Source organism: Jaculus jaculus, chromosome 8, assembly GCF_020740685.1.
Source record: "Jaculus jaculus isolate mJacJac1 chromosome 8, mJacJac1.mat.Y.cur, whole genome shotgun sequence".
In the NCBI taxonomy this organism is placed as follows: Eukaryota; Metazoa; Chordata; class Mammalia; order Rodentia; family Dipodidae; genus Jaculus; species Jaculus jaculus.
The window spans coordinates 55,343,354-55,367,141 of record NC_059109.1 but is presented as its reverse complement, the minus strand read 5'-3'; the positions used below and the strand labels follow the sequence as shown (position 1 = coordinate 55,367,141).

At 43.5% G+C, this 23,788-nt stretch overlaps 1 protein-coding gene across 3 annotated transcripts in view; it reads left to right on the top strand.

The window, feature by feature from the left end:
- Positions 1-23,788, top strand: part of Wdr76 (WD repeat domain 76) — a 73,162-nt gene that overhangs the window by 34,668 nt on the left and 14,706 nt on the right. For all 3 annotated transcript variants that reach the window (XM_045156737.1, XM_045156735.1, XM_045156736.1), the window contains exons 9-10: positions 9,210-9,368; positions 13,071-13,288. In XM_045156737.1, the coding sequence (XP_045012672.1) occupies positions 9,210-9,368; positions 13,071-13,288 (377 nt within the window). The remainder of the gene's footprint in view (positions 1-9,209; positions 9,369-13,070; positions 13,289-23,788) is intronic.

Below are 23,788 nucleotides of genomic sequence, written 5' to 3'. Positions count from 1 at the left end.
ATTCCCTCCCTCCCCCACTTTCCCCTTTGAAACTCCACTCTCCATCATATCCCCTTCCCCTCCCCCTCTCAATCAGTCTCTTTTATTTTGATGTCATAATCTTTTTTTTTTTTTTTGGTTTTTCGAGGTAGGGTCTCACTCTAGCTCAGGCTGACCTGGAATTCACTATGTAGTCTCAGGGTGGCCTTGAACTCATGGTGATCCTCCTACCTCTGCCTCCCCTCCCCAGTGCTGGAATTAAAGGTGTACGCCACCACACCCGGCTAATGATATCATGATCTTTTTTTTCCTGTTATGATGGTCTTGTGTAGCTAGTGTCAGGCACTGTGAGGTCATGGATATCCAGGCCATTTTGTGTCTGGGGGGAGCACGTTGTACGGAGTCCTACCCTTCCTTTGGCTCTTACATTCTTTCTGCCACCTCTTCTACAATGGACCCTGAGCCTTGGAAGGTGGGATAGAGATATTGTAGTGCTGAGCACTCCTCTGTCACTTCTTAGCACCATGGTGCCTTCTGAGTCATCCCAAGGTCACTGCCATCTGAAGAAAGAAGGTTCTCTAACCAAAAGTGAGAGTAGCATTAGTATATGGGTATGAACATTAAGAGAAGTGCTTACTGGGCAGTTTGATGAGCAGAGTATATACATTTAGCCAGACAGCAGCAGTTACACCCCTAGGGCTCATGACTACCCCTGTTGTAGGTTTTCAGATTTGGATGGTAGTTACTATGGTTGTATTTAAGAGAGAGGGAGGTGGGGGTGGGGGAGAATGGGCATGCTAGGGCCTCCGGCCACTTCAAATGAACTCCAAATGCATGTGCCACCTTGTGCATCTGGCTTATGTGGATCCTGGGGAATTTAACCCTGGTCCTTCAGCTTTGCAGGCAAGCTATTTAACCGCTAAGCCATTTCTCCAGCCCTGTTTTTTTCTTTTTTTTTTTTTTTGGTTTTTCGAGGTAGGGTCTCACTCTGGCTCAGGCTGACCTGGAATTCACTATGTAGTCTCAGGATGGCCTTGGAACTCTCGGTGATCCTCCTACCTCTGCCTCCTGAGTGCTGGGATTAAAGGCGTGCGCCACCACGCCCGGCTACCTGCTTTTTTCTTTATTTGAGGTAGGGTCTCATATTAGCCCAGGCTGAACTGGAACTCACTGTGTAGTCCCAGGTTGGCCTTAAATTCACAGTGATCCTCCTATCTCTTGCCTTCCAAGTGCTGGGATTTATTTATTTATAAACAGAGATAGAAAAGAGAATGGCCGTGCCAGGGTCTCCTGCAAACAGATTTTGGATACATGTGCTACTTTGTGCATCTGGCGCTCTGTGGGTACTAGAGAATCAAACCGAGGTGGTCAGGCTTCGCAGTCAAGTGCCTTAACTGCTGAACCATCTCTCCACCCACCTCCCTCCAAATGCTACATTAAAAAAAAAATCCTTTGTTCATTTGCGAGAGAATGAATGAATGAATATGGGCTTGCCAGGGCCTCTAGCCACTGCAAACGAACTCCAAATGCATGTGCCACCATGTGCATCTGGTTTATATAGGTTCTAGGGACTTGAACCTGGGTCTTTAGCTTTTGCAGGCAAGTGCTTTAACTACTAAGCCATCTCTTCAGCCCCTGGCTATTTTAATAATTTTTTTTTTTTTTTGAGAGTGGCAGAGAGAAAGAGAAAGAGGTGGGGGGGGGGAATGGGTGCGCCAGGGCCTCAAGCCACTGCAAACCAACTCCAGACACGTGCGCCCCCTTGTGCCTCTGGCTAATGTGGGTCCTGGGGAATCAAGCCTCGATTCGGGGTCCTTAAGCTTCACAGGCAAGCGCTTAACTGCTAAGCCATCTCTCCAGCCCTATGCACATATATATATATATACATATTCAAAGAAAGCATGGGCTCCTCAAGGCCTCCTGCCACTACAAACATACTCCAGATATATGTGTCACTTTGTGTGTCTGGCTTTCTGTGAATACTGGGGAATCAAACCCAGCCATCAGGCTGTACAGGCCCTTTAACCTTTGAACAAACTCTTCAGCCTGTGAAAAATGACTTATTAGGAATTGGCAATTCCATGAGCATGTGAGGTCTTTCATCCTTCTCATGTCTTCATCCAGTTCTTTCTGCAGAGTTTTTATGTTTTCATTGCATAGGTGTTTTACTTCCTCGGTTAAGGATGTTCTAAGATATTTAATTTTTTGGTGAATTATTACAAACAGGACTGCTTTGTTGATTTCTTTCTCTATATGTTTGTCATTTGTATATATAAAGACTACTGATTTTTGTGTGTTGATTTTATATACTGCCACTCTGTTCGAAGAGTTTATCACTTTCAGAAGGTTTTTGGTGGAAGTTTTTGGATTACTTAAGTGAAGAATCATGTTATCTGCAAATGGGGCTAGCCTAACTTCTTTTCAATTTGTACCCTTTTTATTTTCTTTTTCTTTTACTTTATTTATTTACTTTTGGTTTTTCGACATATGGTCTCACTCTAGCTCAGGCTGACCTGGAATTCACTATGTAGTCTCAGGGTGGCCTAGAACTCATGGTATCCTCCTATCTCTGCCTCCTGAGTGCTGGGATTAAAGATGTGTGCCACCACGCCCGACTTTTAAATTTTTATTTTTGAGAGAGACAGAGAGAAAGAGACAGAGAGGGGGGTGGGAATGGGCATGCCAGGGCCTTTCAGCCTCTGTGAACAGATCCCATATATATGTGTGCGCCCTCTTGTGTACAAGTGAGACATTGCATGCTTGCGTCACTGCATCTGTCATGTGGGACCTGGAGATTTGAAAATGAGTCCTTAGGTTTCACAGGTAAGCATCTTAACTGCTAAGCCATCTCCCCAGCCCTTTATTTATTCATTTATTTCTATTATTGGCAACTTCCATAATTATATAGACAATAAACCATCTAATTTTCTCCCCCTCCCCACTTTCCCCTTCACAACTCTACTCTCTATCATATCTCCTACCCTTCTCAGTCTGTTTTTTTTTTTTTAATTTTATTTTTCCAAACAAACTCCAGATGCACACACCACCTTGTGCATCTGGCTTATGTGGTTACTGGGGAATTGAACCTGGATCCTTAGACTTCACAAGCAAGTGTGTTAACTGCTAGACCAACTCTCTGGCCCCTCCCAGTCTGTCTTTTCTCTTTTTAATTTTTTTTAAATTTATTTATTTGAGAGCGACAGACACAGAGAGAAAGACAGATAGAGGAAGAGAGAGAGAATGGGCGCACCAGGGCCTCCAGCCTCTGCAAACGAACTCCAGACGCGTGCGCCCCCTTGTGCATCTGGCTAACGTGGGACCTGGGGAACCGAGCCTCGAACTGGGGTCCTTAGGCTTCACAGGCAAGGGCTTAACCACTAAGCCATTTCTCCAGCCCTGTCTTTTATTTTGATGTCATCATTTTTCCTCCTAGTATACTGGTATAATATAGGTAGTGCCAGGCACTGTGAGGTCATGGGTATCCAGGCCATTTTGTGTCTGGAAGAGTGCATTGTTAGGAGTCTTACTGTTCCTTTGGCTCCTACATTCTTTCCACCACCTCTTCTTCAATGGAGCCTGAACCTTGGAAGACAGATGTTTCAGTGCTGAACACTCCTCTGTCACTTCTTTTCAGCACCGTGGTGCCCTTTGAGTCATCCCAGAGGTCAGTGCCATCTGAAAAGAAAAGCTTCTCTAACCAAAAGTGAGAGCAGCATTAATATATGGGTATGAACATTTAGAAAAGTGCATACAGGGTAGTTTGGTGAACATAATATATGCATTAGCCAGACACCAGCAGGCATTCTACTAGGACTCATGACTTTCCCTGTCGTAGGTTTTCAGTATCAGTCATGTACTCCTTCCAGAGGAGCGGGCCTCCATTCCAATGAGAGAGCAGTTGTTTCCTCCATAACAGACATGTCACTATTGAACCTATTGGCTCATTTGGCCTTTCTGGCCCAACTTTAAGGCTTGCAGTGTCCACTGTTGTTTATCTCTACTGATGACTTCTCACTTTCTTATGGAGCTGCATTCAGCTTAGCTTTTTCCAGCTTTCTGTTAGCTGGTCTACACAGAGGAGGTTTTCAGCTCAGCTCCAGCAAGATTTCTCAGTGAACTTGCAGCTCAAGCATGTGGAGTCTTCAGCAGTATGGTCTTACCATCTATTCTTGATGGGAAATCAAGAGCCTCGTCAATGGCCTGTAATGTTTTGGGGGCATCAAGGACCTCCTTGGCCAATAACTCACTGGAAAGTATCTCATCCCTGGCACTGGAAATTTTCTAATAACAATCTATGGCTTCTGTGTGTGCCATTGTCTAAAAAAGTAGGTTTCCATATGACTTATTTATGTTCTCTTAGCCTTTTGTGTCTTTCTCTTGTTTTATTGCTTGAGCAAAGACCTAAGAAAAATTTTTTTAGTTCTTTTAATTTTTTTTAGAGAAAGAATTGGCCCACCAGGGCCTCAGCCATTGTGATTGGACTGTAAATACTTGTGCTACCTAGTAGGTAAATATGACCTTGTGTTTGCTTCACCTTTGTGTGTCTGGCTTACATGGGATCTGGAGAGTCAAACATGGGTCCTTAGGCTTCCCAGGCAAGTGCCTTAACCAGTAAGCAATCTCTCCAGTCATTATTATTATTATTTTTGGTTTTTTGAGGTAGGGTCTCACTCTGGCTCAGGCTGACCTGGAATTCACTATGTAGTCTCAGGGTGGCGTCGAACTCTCGGCAATCCTCCTACCTCTGCCTCCCGAGTGCTAGGATTAAAGGCATGTGCCACCATGCCTAGAAGTCTTTATTTTTTATTTATTTCAGAGAAGAGAAGAGAGAAAGAATGGGTGTGCCAGGGCCTCTGGCCACTGCAGTAAATTCCAGATGCATGTCCACCATGTGCATCTGGCTTACATGGATACTGGGGAATTTGGGTTCTTGGGCTTCACAAGCAAGTGCCTTAACCACTAAGCCACCACTAAGCCATCTCTCTAGCCCTTGAGCCAAGACTTTAAGTACTATATTGAAAAGCAGTTTTGAGAGTGGGCACCCCTGTTCTTATAGTAGAGCTTCGAGTCTTTCCCTGTTTAGAATGATATGGACCTTAGGTCTGTTATATATGCCTTTATTATGTTGAGATACAGGCCCTCCATCCCTAGTCTCTCCAGTGTATGCTCATGGATCAGAAGAATTAATATCGTGAAATGGCCATCCTACCAAAAGCAATGTACAGGTTCAATGCAACTCCAATCAAAATTCCTTCGGTATACCTTACAGGATTACAGAAAATAGTCTTAAAATTCATATGGAAGCACAAAAGGCTTCGGATACCTAAAGTTAGCCTCAGCAAAAGGAATAGTTCTGGTGGCATCACCATACCTGATTTGGAGACATACTATAAAGCTATAATAATAAAAACAGCTCGGTACTGGCACAAAACAGACACATAGATCAATGACTCTACTGATTAGAAGATCCAGGTATATATGTTCCTCCAACTACAGTAACCTGACCTTTTACAAAGGGACGAAAAATGCATGGTGGAGTAAAGTCAGCATTTGCAGCAAGTGGTGCAGGAAAAACTGGACCGCCACATGTAGAAGAATGAACCGGAACCCTCTTCTCTCACTCTGCGCAAAAATCAACACCAAATGAATCAAGGGCCTCAATATAAGAACTGAAACTCTAAAATGACTAGAAGAAAAAATAATAGAATACTCCAAGATTCAGGAATAGGGAAGGACTTTCTGAACAAAACCCCAGTAAACCAGGCAGTTAGACAAATGTTCAACCACTGGGATTTCATGAAACTCAGAATCTATTGTACAGATAAGCCAACCATCAGCAGAGTCAATAGGAAAACCTATAGAATGGGAGGAAATCTTTGTCAGCTATGCATCTGACAAAGGTCTGGTCTCTAGAATTTATAAAGAACTAAAAAAAACTAAACAATAAAAGGCCAAGCAACCCACTCAAAAAATGGGGAAGGGAAGTGAACAGAGAATTTTCAAGAGGAATTCAAATGCCTAATAAAACTCTAACGAGGTGTTCAACTTCCCTAGCAATCAATGAAATATAGATTAGAACAATTTTGAGATACCATCTTACCCTCATCAGAATGGCAACTATCAAAAAAAAAAAAAAAAAAATCAAGTGATGCTGGTTGTGGTGGTGATTGCCTTTAATCCCAGCTGTGATGGTTAAGTTCTGTGTCAACTTGATTTGTTTAAAAATCCAAAGACATTCCTCATAAGTGGGTCTCTGAGGTTGCTTCCAGGAAGGATTAACTAAAGGAGGAATCCGTCCCTCAGGGTGAGCCCTTCCCTCAGAGCGGGGGGGGGGGTCTCCTGTCAGGGGGGGGCTTTATCTAAAGACACTCTGGGAGGGAAAGGATCCTTCCCTCACCTGGCTGCCAGTGCTGCTTGCTGCTTTCCAGCGAGGGCTGAAGACCAGTGACTCTCCAGGATGCCTCCAGGCCTTCAGAGCCAGATTGGGACTGCTGAGACACCCAGCCTCATGGACTGAATGGCTTCTGGGTTCCTTGATTCTACAAATTGCTATTGTTGGACTGCTGTAAACTAATCCAATAAATGCCTTTTAATTCAATTCATTCTGTCAGTTCTGTTCCTCTAGGAAATCCTGACTAATACACCAGCTCTTAGGAGGCAGAGATAGGAGGATTGCTGTAAGTTCAAGGTGGTCCTAAGCCTACATAGTGAATTCCAGGTTAGCTTGGACTAGAGTGAGATCCAACCTTGATAAACAAAAACAAACAAATAACAAAGTTCTACCATTTTATCCTGCTATACCACTCCTGGGCATATATCCTAAAGACTACTTCAGAGACACTTGCTCGGCCTTGTGCGTAGCTTCTCTTTCCACAATAACCAAGGTCTGGAATCCACCCAGATGCTCATCAATAGGTGAGTGATTAATGAAAATGTGGTACATACACACAGTGGAATTTTACTTAGTAAGAACAAAAGTGAAATAATGAAATTTGCAGGAAAATGGGATGGACTTGGGAAAAAATCATACTAAGTGCACTCACACAGCACAGAAAGCCAAACACCACATGTTCTCCCTCATTTGTGATTCTTATGCTGCAGGCATACCTGACAGGCAACTTGAGGGACAGATAATAGGGATGGAAGGTTTTGGAGGGAAGGACAAGGGGGTGTCAAGGGAGATATACACAAAACTAAAGCCACCATGAAATAGTACCATAGAAAACCAGTTCTCCTGGATAGCAGACTAAAAGGTATAACCCTCAATAGGAGTGTGGAGGGATCGTCTGAGCAGAAGGGCCCTAGAGAGGGTGGGAGGAAGTCTAATCCTAAAAACTATTAGTTCTGGCTTATAACTCCCAGTGTCCAAAATGGATTATACCCCCCAGTGAGCTGTTGGTCAAAGAGACCTATGAGGTCCCCAAAAGAAGGCAGGCTTGAGATGGAGAGATGGCTCAAAAGTTAAGGCACTTGTTGGGCTGGAGAGATGGCTTAGCGGTTAAGCGCTTGCCTGTGAAGCCTAAGGACCCCGGTTCGAGGCTCGGTTTCCCAGGTCCCACGTTAGCCAGATGCACAAGGGGGCGCACGCGTCTGGAGTTCGTTTGCAGAGGCTGGAAGCCCTGGCACGCCCATTCTCTCTCTCTCCCTCTCTCTGTCTTTCTGTGTCTGTCGCTCTCAAATAAATAAATAAATAAATTTTTAAAAAAGTTAAGGCACTTGCCTGCAAAGCCTAAGGACCTGGGTTCAGTTCCCCAATACCCATGTACAGCCAGATGCACACAAGGTGGCACTTGCATCTGGAGTTCGTGGCTAGAGGCCCTGGTGTGCACATTCTCTCTATCTGCCTCTTTCTCCCAAATAAAATTTTGTAAAAAAAGCACTGGCGAATCAGGCATGGTGGTGCATGCCTTTAATACCAGCACTCGGGAGGCAGAGGTAGGATCACAGTGAGTTCAAGGCCACCCTGAGACACACAGTGAATTCCAGGTCAGCCTGGACTACAGTGAGACTCTACCTTGAAAAACCAAAAAAAAAAAAAAAAAAAAAAAAAAAGGCACTGTATGGGCTGGAGGGATGGCTCAGCTACACCACTTGTCTGCACAGCCTAGGACCCAGGTTCAAGTCCACAATACCCACATAAAGATGCACGTGGCGTTGTGCATTTGGAGGCCCTGGTGTGCCCATTCTCTCTCTCTGTGTCTCTGTGTTTCTTTCCTCTGTATCTCAGATTGCAAATAAATAAATAAATATATAAAGGCCTGGAGAGATGGTTTAGCAGTTAAGGCACTTGCCTGTGGAACCCAGGTTCGATTCCTCAGTACCCATGTAAGTCAGATGCATAAAGTGGCACATGCATCTGGAATTTTTTTTGTAGTGCACACCCATTCTCTCTCTCTCTCCAACAAATAAATAACTTAAAAAATAAAACAAGGCGGTCTTCTGTCGGAACTCTTGATAACCCACCTAAGACCCTATTGCTGAAGATACCACAAGCTGCTGACACAGAACATTGAGGTATCATGCTGGAATCTGGAAGGAAGCCAACTCCCAGGGATGGCTAGCCCTCAGTGCTGGCAAGTGCTACATGTGCTGCTGGGGGAAAATGTCCCCCACGTAGTGAACAAGCAGGAGATCCTGCTAGAGATGAAATCAACCAGCTAGTCAAGATGTACACACCTGTGCAGTAGTGACACTCAGCATCAGCGGGTGATCAATGGCTTTCTTCTTGGCTAAGAGACCTACCCACTGGGAAGGAACTCGGAATCCTGTGGAGTTGAGGGTCATGGTTTCAAGAAGCCCCCACTAGTCTTTGGCCAAAATAGAGGATACACTCATCAAAACCTTTTTCTATGAGGTGGGATCTCTATCTAGCCCAGGCTGACCTGGAATTCACTATGTAGTCTCAGGCTGGCATTGAACTCACAGTGATTCACCTACCTTAGCCTCCCGCATGCGGGGATTAAAGGCATGTACCATCACATCAAGCCAAAATCTCTCTTAATTAACTATGTCCATCTCCTTTAATCAATGCTGTTCACACTCACTAGTATTGTACTGAAAATTAGAGGAAAAAAAGTAATGTCAATATAAAGTTCCTGGTTCTACTAGGAAAAATGAGACTAAGCAAAGATTGAGCCTAACTCTGATGGAAGTACTTTAATGATATAGAACAGAAACGATTACTCCTTTTCACTAGTTTTGTCTTTTCTCTCACCCCCAACTCTTTCCAGACCCAGCAGAAGAAAGAAGATGGGGCATATAGTTTTCATCCCCACAGTCAGACTGTTAGCTGTCTTTACTTTTCACCCACCAATCCAGCCCACCTGCTGTCACTGAGCTATGATGGCACATTACGATGTGGGGATTTTTCCAGCGCTGTTTTTGAAGAGGTAAGTGTTAGTGTATGTGTGTGTGTGTATTTGCATATGTATGTACGTATGTAGCATATATCTATGTGTGTTTGTAGCATATATATGTGTGTGTGTTTATAGTTCGATGAATCTTTTTTTAAAATATTTATTTTGTGTGTGTGTGTGTATGTGCCAGAGCCTCTTCCCACTGCAGACAAATACCAGACACTTGTGCCACTTTTTGTATCCAGCTTATGTGGGTGCTGGGGAATTGAACCTGGGCTAACAGGCTTTGCAGCCAAGCATCTTTAACAACTGAACCATCTTGCCAGTCTTGATATTCTGGTTTCTCTCTATTAAATGTTACACAAGTGATTATTCTACCAGTCAGATTGAGAGATGTGGTGCAGTTTAGGGACTGAGTTCATCTCAGACAATCTATGACTAGATGTGTGACCTTCCTAAGTTACTTAGCTTCTTTGTACTTCAGTTTCCTCATTTGTGGTAGGATAGTCCCAATATCTTTCTTTCTTCCTTTTTTTTTTTTTTTTTTTTTTTTGTTGTTGTTTCTTTGAGGTAGGGTCTCACTCTAGCTCAGGCTGACCTGGAATTCACTGTGTAGTCTCAGGGTGGCCTTGAACTCATGGTGATTCTCCTATCTCTGCCTCCCAAGTGCTAGGATTAAAGGCATGCACCACCACACCCGGCTCTTTCTTTTTTAAAAATATTTTATTTTTATTTATTTGACAGAGAAAGAGGAGAGAAAGAGGGAGGGAGGGAGAATATGGGCGTGCCAGGGCTTCTAGCCATTGCAAACGAACTCCAGATGCATGTGCCCCCTTGTGCATCTGGCTAACGTGGGCCCTGAGAAAATTGAACCTGGGTCCTTGGCTTTGCAGGCAAATGCCTTAACTGCTAAGCCATCCCTCCAGCCCAAGAGTTCTACTTGTAAACCACACCCCAAACCTAGCTTAAACATGTTTTATGTACAATATGTGATGGTGAACAGATTAGTTGTTACGATCTATCAAAGTTGAAATTGGGGGCAGAGAGATGGCTCAGTGGCTAAAAGTACTTGCTTGCAAAGCCTGCCAGCCTGGGTTCAATTCCTTCGATGCACGAAGTGGCACATGTGTCTGGAGTTCCTTTGCAGTGGCAAGAGGCCCTGCTGTGTTCATACTCTCTCCCTACTTGCAAATAATTTTTTTTCTCAATTTTTATTAACATTTTCCATGATTATAAAAAATAGCCCATGGTAATAAACCCCCCCACTTTCCCCTTTGAAATCCCATTCTCCATCATATCCCCTCCCCATCTCAATCAGTCTCTCCTCTTATGTTGCTTTGTTTTTTGAGGTAGGGTCTCACTCTAGCCCAGGCTGACCTGGAATTCACTCTGTAGTCTCAAGCTGGTCTTGAACTCACAGTGATCCTCCTATCTCTTCCTCCCAAGTGCTGGAATTAAAGCCATGTGCCACTATACCCGGCCTGCAAATTATATATATATATATATATTTGTCTTTATGACTCTAGCTCAGGTTAACTTGGAATTCACTATGTAGTCTCAGGGTGTCTTTGAACTCACGGTGATCCTCCTACCTCTGTGTCCAAAGTACTGGGATTAAGGGTGTGTGCCATGAGGAAGTAGAGTCCAATATGGTGGTGTACACCTTTAATCCCTTTAATTCAGAAGCAAAGGTAAGAGAGTTGCTATGAGTTCGAGGCCATCCTGAGACTATAGAGTGAATCCCAGGTCAGCTTGGGTTACAGCAAGACCCTACCTCAAAAAAAAAAATTTTTTTTTTTTTTTTTCTTGGAGATAGGGTCTCACTCTAGCCCAGGCTGACCTGCATCTATCTTAAGTTTTTATTTATTTTTTGGTTTTTCGAGGTAGGTTTTCACTCTGGCCCAGGCTGAGCTGGAATTCACTATGTAGTCTCAGGATGGCCTTGAACTCATAGTGACCCTTCTATCTCTGCCTCCTGAGTCTGGGTGCTACCACATCTGGCCAGTTTTATTTTTCAGTGAATTCCTAAATTATCTTTTAAAAAATTGTTTTTTATTTGTGAGAGAATGGATACAAGGTGTCTTGTCCCTACAAATGAACTCCAGATGCAATTGCCATGTGGTGCATCTGGTTTACATGAGTACTGGGGAATTAAACCCTGGGCTGGAAGGCTTTGCAAGCAAGCACCTTTAACTGCTGAGCCATCTCCTCAGTCTCTAGATTATCTTTTCTTTAAATTTTATTATTATTATTACTTATTTATTTTGGTTTTTCGGGGTAGGGTTTTGTGCTAGCTCAGGCTAACCTGGAATTCACTGTAGTCTCAGGGTGGACTTGAGCTCAAGGTGATCCTTGTACTTCTGCCTCCTGAGTGCTGGGATTAAAGGCGTGTGCCACCACGCTGGCTTTTAAAAACATCTAAAAAATATTTATCTTTATTTATTTGTGTGTGAGTGAGAGAAAGAGAGAGCATAGGCATACCAGGGCCTCCAGCTGAATCCAACAAAGTCTCTTTACATCTTAAAAAATAAAATAAAATAGGCTGGAGAGATGACTTAACAGTTAAGGCGCATGCCTGTGAAACCTAAGGATCTAGGTTTGATTCTCCAGGTCCCATGTAAACCAGATAGATGCACAAGGTGGTGCGTGCATCTGGAGTTCGTTTGCAATGGCTAGAGGCCCTGGTGTGCCCATTTTCTCTCACTCTCTGTCTGTAATAAATAAATAAGGTAAAAATAAATCTTAAAAAAAAAAAACCTTTAAAATAAAATAAAGGGCTGGAGGTATGGCTTAGCAGTTAAGCTGCTTGCCTACAAAAGCAAAGGACCCAGGTTCATTTCCTCAGAACCCAAGTAAGGCAGATGTACAAGGTCGCATATAAGTCCATAGTTTGTTTCTAGTGGCTGGAGGCCCTGGTATGCCCATTTTTTTCCCTCTCTTTCTCTCTCAAGGAAATAAAAAGAAAAAAAATTAATTAAAATAATTATTTAAAATTACTTAAACAAAATAAAATTTGGGAGTGCTGGACATATGGCTCAGTAGTCAAAGGTGCTTGCTTGCAAAGCTGGATAGCCCAGGTTCAGTTCTCCAGTACACAAGAGAAGCCAGATGCACAAAGTGGCACATGAATGAGAATGGCTACCCCAGGGCCTCTAGCCACTGCAAACAAACTCCAGACTCATGTGCCACCTTGTGCATCTGGCTTTATGTGTGTACCAGGGAATTGAACCTGGGTCCTTTGGCTTTGTTGACAAGTGCCTTAACCACTAAGCCATCTCTCCAGCCCTCAATAACTTTTACCTAGGATTTAAACATTGGTTTTTCTCCTCCAAAAAGGCTAGAGAGATGGTTTAGTGGTTAAGGTATTTGCCTGCAATGCCAAAGGACCCTGGTTTGATTCTTCAGAACCCATGTAAGCCAGATGCACAAAGGGGCATATGCATCTAGAGTTCGTTTGCAGAGGCTGGAGGCCTTGGCACATCCATTCTCTCTCTGCCTGTTTCTCTTTCTCAAATAAATAAATAAACAAATACAATATATTTTTAAAAGTGTAAAAATAAAAACAACAAAAAAAGAAGAAAAATTTAAAAAAGAAGTGCTTTAGGAGTTAGGTATTACGACTGGGTATGGAAGCCAGAGGACTGAGAGTGTAAGGGCAGCCTAGGCTACAGGAGTCTGTCTCTCACAAACCAACCGACAGTGTCGCGTGTGCTGATTGTCTCTCTGTATCTGTAGGTGTACAGAAACGAAAGGAGTAGCTTTTCCTCCTTTGACTTTTTGACAGAAGATGCTTCCACTTTACTAGTGGGACACTGGGATGGACATTTGTCACTGGTGGATAGGCGGACTCCTGGAACTTCTTATGAGAAACTTTTTAATTCTTCGATGGGAAAAATAAGAACTGTTCATGTCCACCCAGTGCTTAAGCAGTATTTCATCACTGCAGGATTGAGGTATGTTTTTTTTTTTGTTGTTTTGTTTTGTTGTTGTTGGTATGCCAGGCTGGCCTGGAACTTAACTGTTCAGGTTGTCTTGAATTTAAGACAGTTCTCTTATCTCAGACTTTCAAGGACTGTGATGTTCTTCAGAAAATTTTATTATTTAGGCCTTGTCTTTTTTTTTGTTTTTTAATTTATTTGAGAAAGAGAGAAAGAAAGAAAGTGAGAGAATGGGTGTGCCAGGGCCTCTAGGTATTGCAGATGAAACTCCAGACGCATTGAGCCACCAGGTACATCTGATTTACATGGGTACTGGGGAATCGAACCTGTGTCCTTAGGCTTTACAGGCAAGTACCTTAATAGCTAAACCATCTCTCCAACCCAGTCCTTGTCTCTTATTAAAGTTTTTTATTTATTTATTTGAGAGAGAGAGAGAAAGAGGCAGATAGATACAGAGAGAGAATGGGCACACCAGGGCCCCTAACCACTGAAAATGAACTTTAGATGCATGTGCCCCCTTGTGCATCTGGCTTACGTGGGTCCTGGGGAATTGAACCGTGGTCTTTAGGCTTCACAGGTAAACACCTTAACCACTAAGCCATTTCCCCAGCCCTATTTAAATTATTTATTGATAGCTTCCATAAATATAGACAATATGCCATATAATATCCTCCCACCACCCTCCCTTTACCTTCTCCAAAGTTCCCCCTCCACTGAATCCCTTCTTTCCAACTAAGTCTCTTTTTTCTTTTTTGACATAGAACATGTTTTTAAATGTATATTGTCCATTTGTATTTTCTTCTTTGAGAACTCTCTTCAGTTCTGCATCCCTTTTATTTATTTATTTTGTTTTGTTTTGTTTTTCGAGGTAGGGTCTCACTCTAGCTCAGGCTGACCTGGAATTCACTATGTAGTGTCAGGGTGGTCTTGAACTCATGATGATCCTCCTACCTCTGCCTCCTGAGTGCTGGGATTAAAGGTGTGCACCACCATGCCCAGCTATGAATCCCGTTTTTAAAAAGTAAATTATGGGACTGGAGAGATGGCTCATGGGTTAAGGCAGTTGCCTGAAAAACCTAAGGACCCAGCTTCAATTCCCCAGTACCCACATAAAGCCAGATGCACAAGGTGGTACATACATCTGGAGTTTATTTGCAGTGGCTAGAGGCTTTCTCTTTTTCTCTCTCTCTCCATATTCCTCTTTCTGTCTCTCAAATAAATAAATAAAAATAAAGTTAAAAAAAAAAAAGAACTTTGCTGTATGAACGAATCATATGTTGGTCACATTCACATTCCCCTCATGTTATCTTGTGTCTCCCCCCCACCCGCCCCCGAGGTAAAGTCTCACTCTAGCCCAGGCTGAGCTGGAATTCACTACCTACTCTCAGGGTGGTCTCAAGCTCACAGTGATCCTCCTCCTACCTCTACCTCCCATGTGCTGGGATTAAAAGTGCTTGGCTGTATATTATTGTTTATTTTATTTGCAAGCAGAGAGACAGAGAGAGGGAGGGAGGGAGAATGGGCATGCTAGGGCCTTTAGTTACTGCAAATGAATTCCAGATGTTTGTATCACTTTGTGTGTCTGACTTTATGTGGGTACTGAGGAATCAAACCAGGGTTATTAGGCTTTGCAGGCAGGTGCCTTAACCACTGAGCCATCTCTCCAGCCCTGTAGTCCATTTTTTGACTGGATTGTTTTTTTATTACTTAGTTTATTTGTGTCCGTTTTATATCCTAGATATTAATCCTCTATCAGTTGTGTAGCTGGCAAAGATTTCTCTCATTATGTAGGTTGCCTCTGCTATGTTTTTTTAATTTAATTTTTTTGGTTTATTTTTATTTATTTATTTGAGAGTGACAGACAAAGAGGCAGAGAGAGAGAGAAAGAGAGAGAGAAAGAGAGAGAGAGAGAGAGAGAGAGAGAGAGAGAGAGAGAGAGAGAGAGGGAGAGGGAGAGAATGGGCATGCCAGGGCTTCTAGCCACTGCAGACGAATTCCAGATGCATGCACTCCCTTATGCATCTGGCTAACATGGGTCCTGGGGAATCAAGCCTCGAACCGAAGTCCTTAGGCTTCACAGGCAAGCGCTTAACCGCTAAGCCATCTCTCCAGCCCCCTCCGCTATGTTTTTAATTATTTATTTATTTATTTGAGAGCAACAGACACAGAGAGAAAGACAGGTAGAGGGAGAGAGAGAGAGAATGGGCGCGCCAGGGCTTCCAGCCTCTGCAAACGAACTCCAGACGCGTGCGCCCCCTTGTGCATCTGGCTAACGAGGGTCCTGGGGAACCGAGCCTTGAACCGGAGTCCTTAGGCTTCACAGGCAAGCGCTTAACCGCTAAGCCATCTCTCCAGCCCCTGTTTTTAAAAAATTTTTAATTTTTATTTATTTATTTTAGAGAGAGAGAAGCAGGGAGAAAGAGGCAGAGAGAGGGAGAGAGAGAATGGGTGCGCCAGGGCCTCCAGCCACTGCAAACCAACTCCAGATGCATCTGTCCCCTTGTGCATCTGGCTTATGTGGGTCCTGGGGAATTAAACTAGGTCCTTTGGCTGTGCAGGTAAGTACCTTAACTGCTAAGCCATCTCTCCAGCCCCTTAAAAACTTTTTAAATACTTTTTATTTTTATTTATTGATTTTAGAGTGGGAGATAATGGCCATGATAGAGATTTTATCCACTGCAAATAAACTCCAGGTGCATGCACCACCTTGTGCATCTGGCTTATGTGGGTTCTGGGGAATTGAACCTGGATCCTTAGGCTTCACAGGCAAGCACTTTAACTGCTAAGCTATCTCTCCAGCCCTCTGTTATGTTTTTTTTTATATAAAAAATATTAATTTAACTTATTTATTTGAGAGAAAGGCAGATAAAAGATAGAGGGGATGGGCTCACTAGGAACTCCAGCCATTGCAAATGAACTCTAGACACATGAGCCACCTTGTGGATCTGGTTTACTTGGATCCTGGGGAATTGAGCCTGGGTCCTTTGGCTTTGCAGGCAGTTGCCTTAACTGCTAAGCCATCTCTCCAGCCCTCTACTATGTTTAAATGGTTTATCTTGCTTCAATTTTGCTAAGTCATTTTTTATGTAGAAATTCATTCATTTCTTTTAGATTTTCAAGTTTAGTAAAGTATATGTTCTTTTTTTTTTTTCTTGGTTTTTGATTTTTCAAGGTAGGGCCTTGGTCCAGCCCAGGCTGATTTGGAATTCATCATGTAGTTTCAGGCTAGCCTCATACTCACAGTGATCCTCCTACCTCAGCTTCCCAAGTTCTGTGAGTAAGGTGTGCCCCACTGTCCCTGGCAAAGTATATGTTCTTAAGTTTTGTCCTTATGCTTTCTGAATTTCACTGTTGTTGGTTTTTTTTCTTTCTTTCTTTTCTTTTTCTTTTTTTTGAATTTCACTGTTGTAATGGTACCTTTTTTATCTCTAATTTTATTAGTTTGGGTCTCTTCTCTCTTTTAAAATATTTTTCTTTAATATTTGACTTATTATTTGCAAGGAGAGGGAGAGGGATAGAATGAGTGTGCTAGAGCTTCTAGCTACTGCAAATAAACTCCAGATATATGCACCACTTTGTGCATCTGGCTTTACATGGGTACTGGGGAATCGAACTCGGGTCGTTAAGCAATGCAGGCAAGCACCTTAACTGCTGAGCCATCTCTCCAGCCCTCCTCTCTCTCTCCCTCCCTCCCTTTCTCCCTCCTTTTCTCTCTCTCTTGTTTTTCAAGGTAGAGTCTGGCTATAGCCCAGGCTGACCTGAAATTCACTGTGTAGTCTCAGGGTGACCTGAACACATGGTGACCCTCCTACCTCTGCCTCCCAAGTGCTAGGAAAGAGAAAGAACGTGCTCACCAGGGCCCGCAGCTGCTGCAAATGAATCCCAGAGACAATCCCTTCTTTGTGCATCTGGCTTTACTTGAGTACTGGGGAATTGAACTATGGTCGTTAAGTAATGCAGGCAAGCACCTTAACCACTGAGCTTTTTTCCCAACTGACTTTCTTTTATTTACTATTTATTCATTTGAGACAGAGAAAGAGAGAAAAAGGGCACACCAGGGCTGTCAGCCACTGCAAACAAACTCCACACACATGTGCCACCTTGTGCATCTGTGTTACATGGTACTAGGGAATTGAACCTGGGTCCTTGGGCTTTGCAGGCAAGTGCCTTAACCGCTAAGCCATCTCTCCAGTCCCACCTCTTCTCTCTTTCTTTTGGTCAGTTTTGTTAAGGGTTTATCAAGTTTATCCTTTAAAAGAACCAAATCTTTGGGCTTTACCCACATAAAGCCAGATGTGTAAAGTGGTGCATACATCTGAAGTTTGTTTACAGTGGCAGGAGGCTCTAAAACACTCATATTCTCTCTCTCTCTCTCTCTCTCTCTCTCTCTCTCTCTCTCTCTCTCTCTCTCTCTGTGTGTGTGTGTGTGCTTGCAAATAAATAAATAAAAATACTAAAGAAGGCCTGCAGTGTGCTTGCTTGTAGTACTGGTGGTAGTTTTTATCTTTGCATGGACCTGTGAATTGGGCCCAGCTTCTTCTGCCATTATGGAGCTTTCCTTGTCTGTGAGTTTCAATACATCCTGTTCTTCCCATAAACTCTGCCTGGTTTGGAAGTTCATCCCAGCAATGTGAAGTTGACTGTGACAGATTGATATTTTTTCAATATTTCTATTTCCTTACTCATATCTTGTATTAACCTCCCCCCCCCCCACCCAGTGATTTCCTGTGTTCTGTTTGGGTTCTTTCTGGAGTTTGTTTTCTTCAAACATTTATAATCATTCTTTTGAATTCTCTCTGTGACATTTCATCTAATTCAGTCTCACTTGAAAGTTATTACTGTAGGATTTGTAATCTTTGGAGGAATTATGGTTGTCTTGATTTTGTGTGTGTGTGTGTGTTTCTTATAGTATTGCATAGAGATTTTTGCATATTGAGTCATTCCAATGTTTGAATTTACTAAGTAATAAGCTGTATTATTAGTTGCCTAAATCAGAAGTTACATATTCCGAATAGGAGCTCAAGATGCCAGATGCGGCTTCAATATTACTCTCAGAGTAGTGACAGGAGTGACCCACGCTGTTGGGTATGCCTGCTGTGCAAATGTCCTAGTCTCAAACTAGCAACAGTGTTCACCTTGATTAATGGCTAGTGGGTGAATGAACAAGGTTGGTAGAAATAGGCTAGGGTTTTGCCTGGTGTGGTGGCACACATCTTTAATCGCAGCACTTGGAAATCAGGATGACTGTGAGTTTGAGGCCAATTTGGGACTATAGAGTGTGTGTCAGGTCAGCCTGGGCTAGAGTGAGACCCTACGGTGTGTGTAGGGGGGGGGGAGTGTGGGGAATAAAGAAATATGCTAGGGTTTTGGTTACTTGGAAGCGGGAGCAGTGTAGGGTGAGTTAGTGTGAGAATTAGTTTTAAGTTATTTATTTTTTGGTTTTTCAAGGTAGGGTCTCACTCTAGCCCAGGAATTCACTCTATAGTCCCAAGTTGGCCTCAAACTCATGGTGATCCTCCTACCTCTGCCTCGAGTGCTGGGATTAAAGGTGTGCACTACTATGCCTGGCTAGTATTAACTTAAAAAACAAAAAGATGGAGGTAGAACAAATATCTGGGAGAAATTACTTGGGGACTGTTAATTTCCACAGATTTTAGGAATTGTTGAGGCTATGAAAGGTTGTCATGGAAAATAAGGAGGAGGGGGCAAGGAAGAGAGAAGTGGAAAAGAGGTTGGAAAGAGGAAAAGTAAACGAGTTGTGTTTGGGAAGAGTAGTGGAAAGATTCCAAGTAAGGATTAAAACATATAAGCAAACCAACAGAACCCAAAAGACCCTAAACTGGGCAGGCTGGTGGTAGGCATAATGGCTCATTTCCTTAATCCTTTCAGCTGGGAGGCTGAGATTTCTGCACAGCAATGGGTTCCAGGTCAGCTTGGGTCAGAGTGAGACACTGCCCCCAAGAAAGAAAGAAAGTGCCAGGCGTGGTGGTGCACGCCTTTAATCCCAGCACTCAGGAGGCAGAGGTAGGAGGATTGCTGTGAGTTCGAGGCCACCCTGAGACTACACAGTTAATTCCAGGTTATCCTGAGCCAGAGCCAGACCCTACCTTGAAAAACCGAAAAAGAAAAGAAAGGAAGGAAAAAACGAACAAACAGAACCAAACAACTAAACAGGCATTCTAAATTAAGAAATATCAAGTGACAAAAGTTATCCCTAAAACACAGTTTATTTAAGAATGGCAAAGTAAGGGCTGGAGAGATGGCTTAGCAGTTAAGTGCTTGCCTGTGAAGCCTAAGGACCTGGGTTCGAGGCTTGATTCCCCAGGACCCACATTAGCCAGATGCACAAGGGGGCGCATGTGTTTGGAGTTTGTTATCAGTGGCTGGAAGCCCTGGCACACCCATTCTCTCTCTCTCTGTCTCTCTCTCTCTGTCTGTCTCTTTCTCTCTCTGTCTCCTTCTCTGTGTCACACTCAAATAAATAAATAAAAATGAACAACAACAACAAAAAAGAATGGCAAAGTAAGCCAGGCGTGGTGGCTCATGCCTTTAATCCCAGCACTTGGGAGGCAGAGGTAGGAGGATCCCTGTGAGTTCGAGGCCACTCTGAGACTCCATAGTGACTTCTAGGTCAGCCTGCGCTAGAGTGAGATCCTACTTTGAAAAATGAAAAAAAAAAAAAAAAATAAAAATAAAAACAAAAAAATCCCAAAACAGCTGGGCATGGTGGCGCACGCTTTTAATCCCAGTACTCAGGAGGCAGAGGTAGGAGGATTGCTGTGAGTTTGAGGCTACCTTGAGACTACATAGTGAATTCCAGGTCAGCCTGGGCTAGAGAGAGACCCTACCTCGGGAAAAAAAGAAAGAAAGAAAGGCAAAGTAAACTAAATGTACATCAGATCTAACACACCATTGTTTTTGTCTTAGTGTTCAAAGTTTTGAATTCTTTCCCTCCTTGGGATTCTTTTTGCAGCAGCCTGCCCTGTTATGAAAGGCACAGATAGCTCTTCAGGGCAAGCCTATATGCCCAGTTTTGGGGCCGGTAGGTATTGCTGCAGTGTAAACCAGCCCAGTTACCTTTTGGGTTAACTTTCTATCCCACCCATGTTGAGTTGTGAAGCTGGCTCCCTCTTTGGTGCACTGTGGACTCTGCTCAGCTGGTTAGGTCAGTCTGCCCTTCAGACCAGCTGTGCTGGATGCTATGTGGTAGAGGGGTGACTCTGACCCATGGTGCCCTGAAATTGCCAGTGGTTCCTGGTGTTGTGTATAGAGGAGGGGAGGCTGTGGAAAGCTCTGTGAAGTTGCGAGAATCCCTTCTCAGTGGTTTGCTCTTGCTGGTTCAGGCAGGCCCGGTGAGTACAGGCACTTCCCAGTGGCGGAGGCAGGGGTCTTCTTGCGGATGGTGGGGCTGCTGGAAGCTCCCTCCTGCTTCTCTGCGGGGGTCTCACCTGGGTTAATAATTCTGTACACTCCTGCACTTTCTGGTAACAGAGTGCCTTGCGTGCCCCCCAGTCTTCTCCATGTAGTCCTTTTCACGTCAGAAATACATGGTTTAGTTATGTTTTCCAGACATTTGACTCTTTCGGTTTTTTTTTTTTGGTAGGGTCTCATTTGAGCCCAGGCTGACCTGAAATTCACTCTGTAGCCCCAGATTGGACTTTAATTCACAGTGATCCTCCTCAAAGACATACGCTTGGTTTTTACTTTTCTTTTTTCTTTTTTTTTTTTTTTGAGGGAGAGAGAGGCTGAGAATTGGCACGCCAGGGCCTTAGCCACTCACTGTAAATGAACTCCAGACACGTGTGCCACCTTGTGTGCATACACCTCCTATGCACATGTGCCACCTTGTGCATCTGGGTTACGTGGGTTCTTGGGAGTTGAACCTAGGTCCTTAGGCTTCTCAGGTTGATTTAACTCCTAAGCCATCTCTGCAGCCACCCCACTTTCTTATTTTGTTTTTGTTTTTTCCAAGGTAGAGTGTCACTCTAGTCCATGCTGACCTGAAACTCACTTTGTAGTTCCAGACTGGCCTTGAACTCACAGTGATCCTTCCACCTCTGCTTCCCTAGTGCTGGGATTGAAGGCGTGTGTTGCCATACTCGGCTCATTTACTTTTTAAGAAAATTGTTTACTTTTGGCCTTATGGGAGTACAGGGCCTCTTGTCTCTGCACATTACAGATGCACATGCCGCATTGTACATCTTTATTTGGGTACTAAGGAATCAAAACTGGACTGGCAGGCTTTGCAAATAAATGCCTTTAACTGTTGAGCTATCTCCCCAACCCTATCGGGAATTATTTATTTTTTTATTTTTTGAGGTATGGTGTCACTCTAGTCCAGGCTGGCCTGGAATTCATTATGTAGTCTCAGGGTGACATCAAACTCACAGCAATCCTCCTACCTCTGCCTCCTGAGTGTTGGGATTAAAGACCTGCACCACCTCGCCTGGCTTTTTTTTTTTTGATACAGGATATTACTCTAGCCTGGGCTGCCTGGAACTCAGTCTATAGCTCCAGGCAGGCCTCAAACTAACAGCAAGCTTCCCAAGTGCTGGGATTAAAGAATTGGTGGTGTATGATCCTTTTTTTTTCCTCAATTTTTATTAACATTTTTCATGATTATAAAAAATATCCCATAGTAATACCCTCACCCCCCACTTTCCCCTTTGAAATTCCATTCTCCATCATATCACCTCCCTTTTTTATTTTTTAAAATAAATGTTTTTTAATTATTTGCAAGCAGAGAGGGGTAGAGAAAAGAGAGACAGAGAGAATGGGCACGCCAGGGCCTCTAGTTGCTGCACATGAATTCTAGCTGCATGCACCTCTTGCTTTCCATGAGTACTGGGGAAATGAACTTAAGAAAATAGACCCATGAGCTATTTAACTTTTTTTTCCCCCGCCGAGGGTAGGCTCTAAGTGTAACTCAGGCTAACCTGGAATTCACTCTGTAGTCTCAGGGTGGCCTTGAACTCATGGTAATCTTTCTACCTCTGCCTTCCGGGTGCTGGGATTAAAGGTGTGCACCACCATGCCTGGCCCTATTTAACATTTTTTGATATTCTATTTATTTATTTGAGTGATAGAGAAAGAGAGAGAGAGAAGCCAGGGCCTTTAGGCCTCTGCAAATGAACTCCAGGCACATGAGCCACCTTGTGCATCTGGCTTTATGTGGGTACTGGGGAATCAAACCTGGGTCCTTTGGCTTAGAAGGCAAGCACCTTAACTGATAATTTATCTTCTCAGCCCAGAAGATTTATTTATTTTTAAATATTTTATTTTTATTTATTTGAGAGAGGATGGCTCACCAGGGCCTCCATCCACTGCGAATGACCTTCAATTACATGTGCCCCCTTATGCATCTGGCTTATGTGGGTACTGGGGAGTTGAACCTGGGTCCCTTGGCTTTGGAGGCGAATGCCTTAACTGCTAAGCCATTCCTCCAGCCCCAGGAGGTTTATTTTAAGAGAAAATAAAAAGAGAAGAAAAGGTGCCATGCCAGGAGGGGCTCCCTCCAGCTGGGAGATAGAAAACCTGGAAATCCACATGGCAAACCGTATCAGGTCTTTTAATAAATTAGTTGTCCAGTGGGGATGAGCCTCATTTCCAGGTTCAAATGTATAGGACCTGGATTGGTTGCTAGGCCAGAGGAGAGCAAAAATTGATAAAGAGCCTGCACAGGGGTGCCAAGCCTGGGAACAGCTCAGGAAAAGCTTTTTAAGGGAAAAACTATTTATTTTCATTTATTTATGTATTTGTTTATTAGAGTTGGGGAGAGGGAGGGAGTGAGGGAGGGAGAGGGAGATAATGGGCATTCCAGGACTCCCAGCCAGTGCAAATGAACTTCAGACGCATGCACCACCTTATGCATCTGGTTTACGTGGGTCCTGGGGAATTGAGCCTGGGTCCTTAGGCTTTGCAGGCAAGTGCCTTAACTGCTAAGCCATCTCTCCAGCCCAGAATAACCCCCCCCTTTTTTTTTTACAGTTATTAATTGACAACTTCCAACTTCCATGACTGTAAACAATATCCCATGGTAATTCCCTCCCTCCTCCCACTTTCCTCTTTGAAACTCCATTCTCTATCATATCCCCTCCCTCTCTCAAAAAGTCTCTCTTTTATTTTTATATCATCTTTTCCTTCTATTATGATGGTCTTGTGTAGGTAGTGTCAGGCACTGTGAGGTCATGGATATTCAGGCCATTTTGTGTCTGGGTGGAGCATGTTGTAAGGAGTCCTACCTTTCTGTTGGCTCTTACATCCTTTCCATCACCTCTTCCGCAATGGAACCTGAGCCTCGGAAGGTGTGATAGAGATATTGCAGTGCTGAGCACTCCTCTGTCACCTCTTCTCAGCACCATGGTGCCTTCTGAGTCATCCCAAGGTCATTGCCATCTGAAAAGAGAAGGTCTCTAACCAAAAGCGAGAGTAGCATTAATATATGGGTATGAACATTAAGAAAAGTGCTTACTGGGCAGTTTGGTGAGCATAGTGTACACATTTATCCAGACAGCA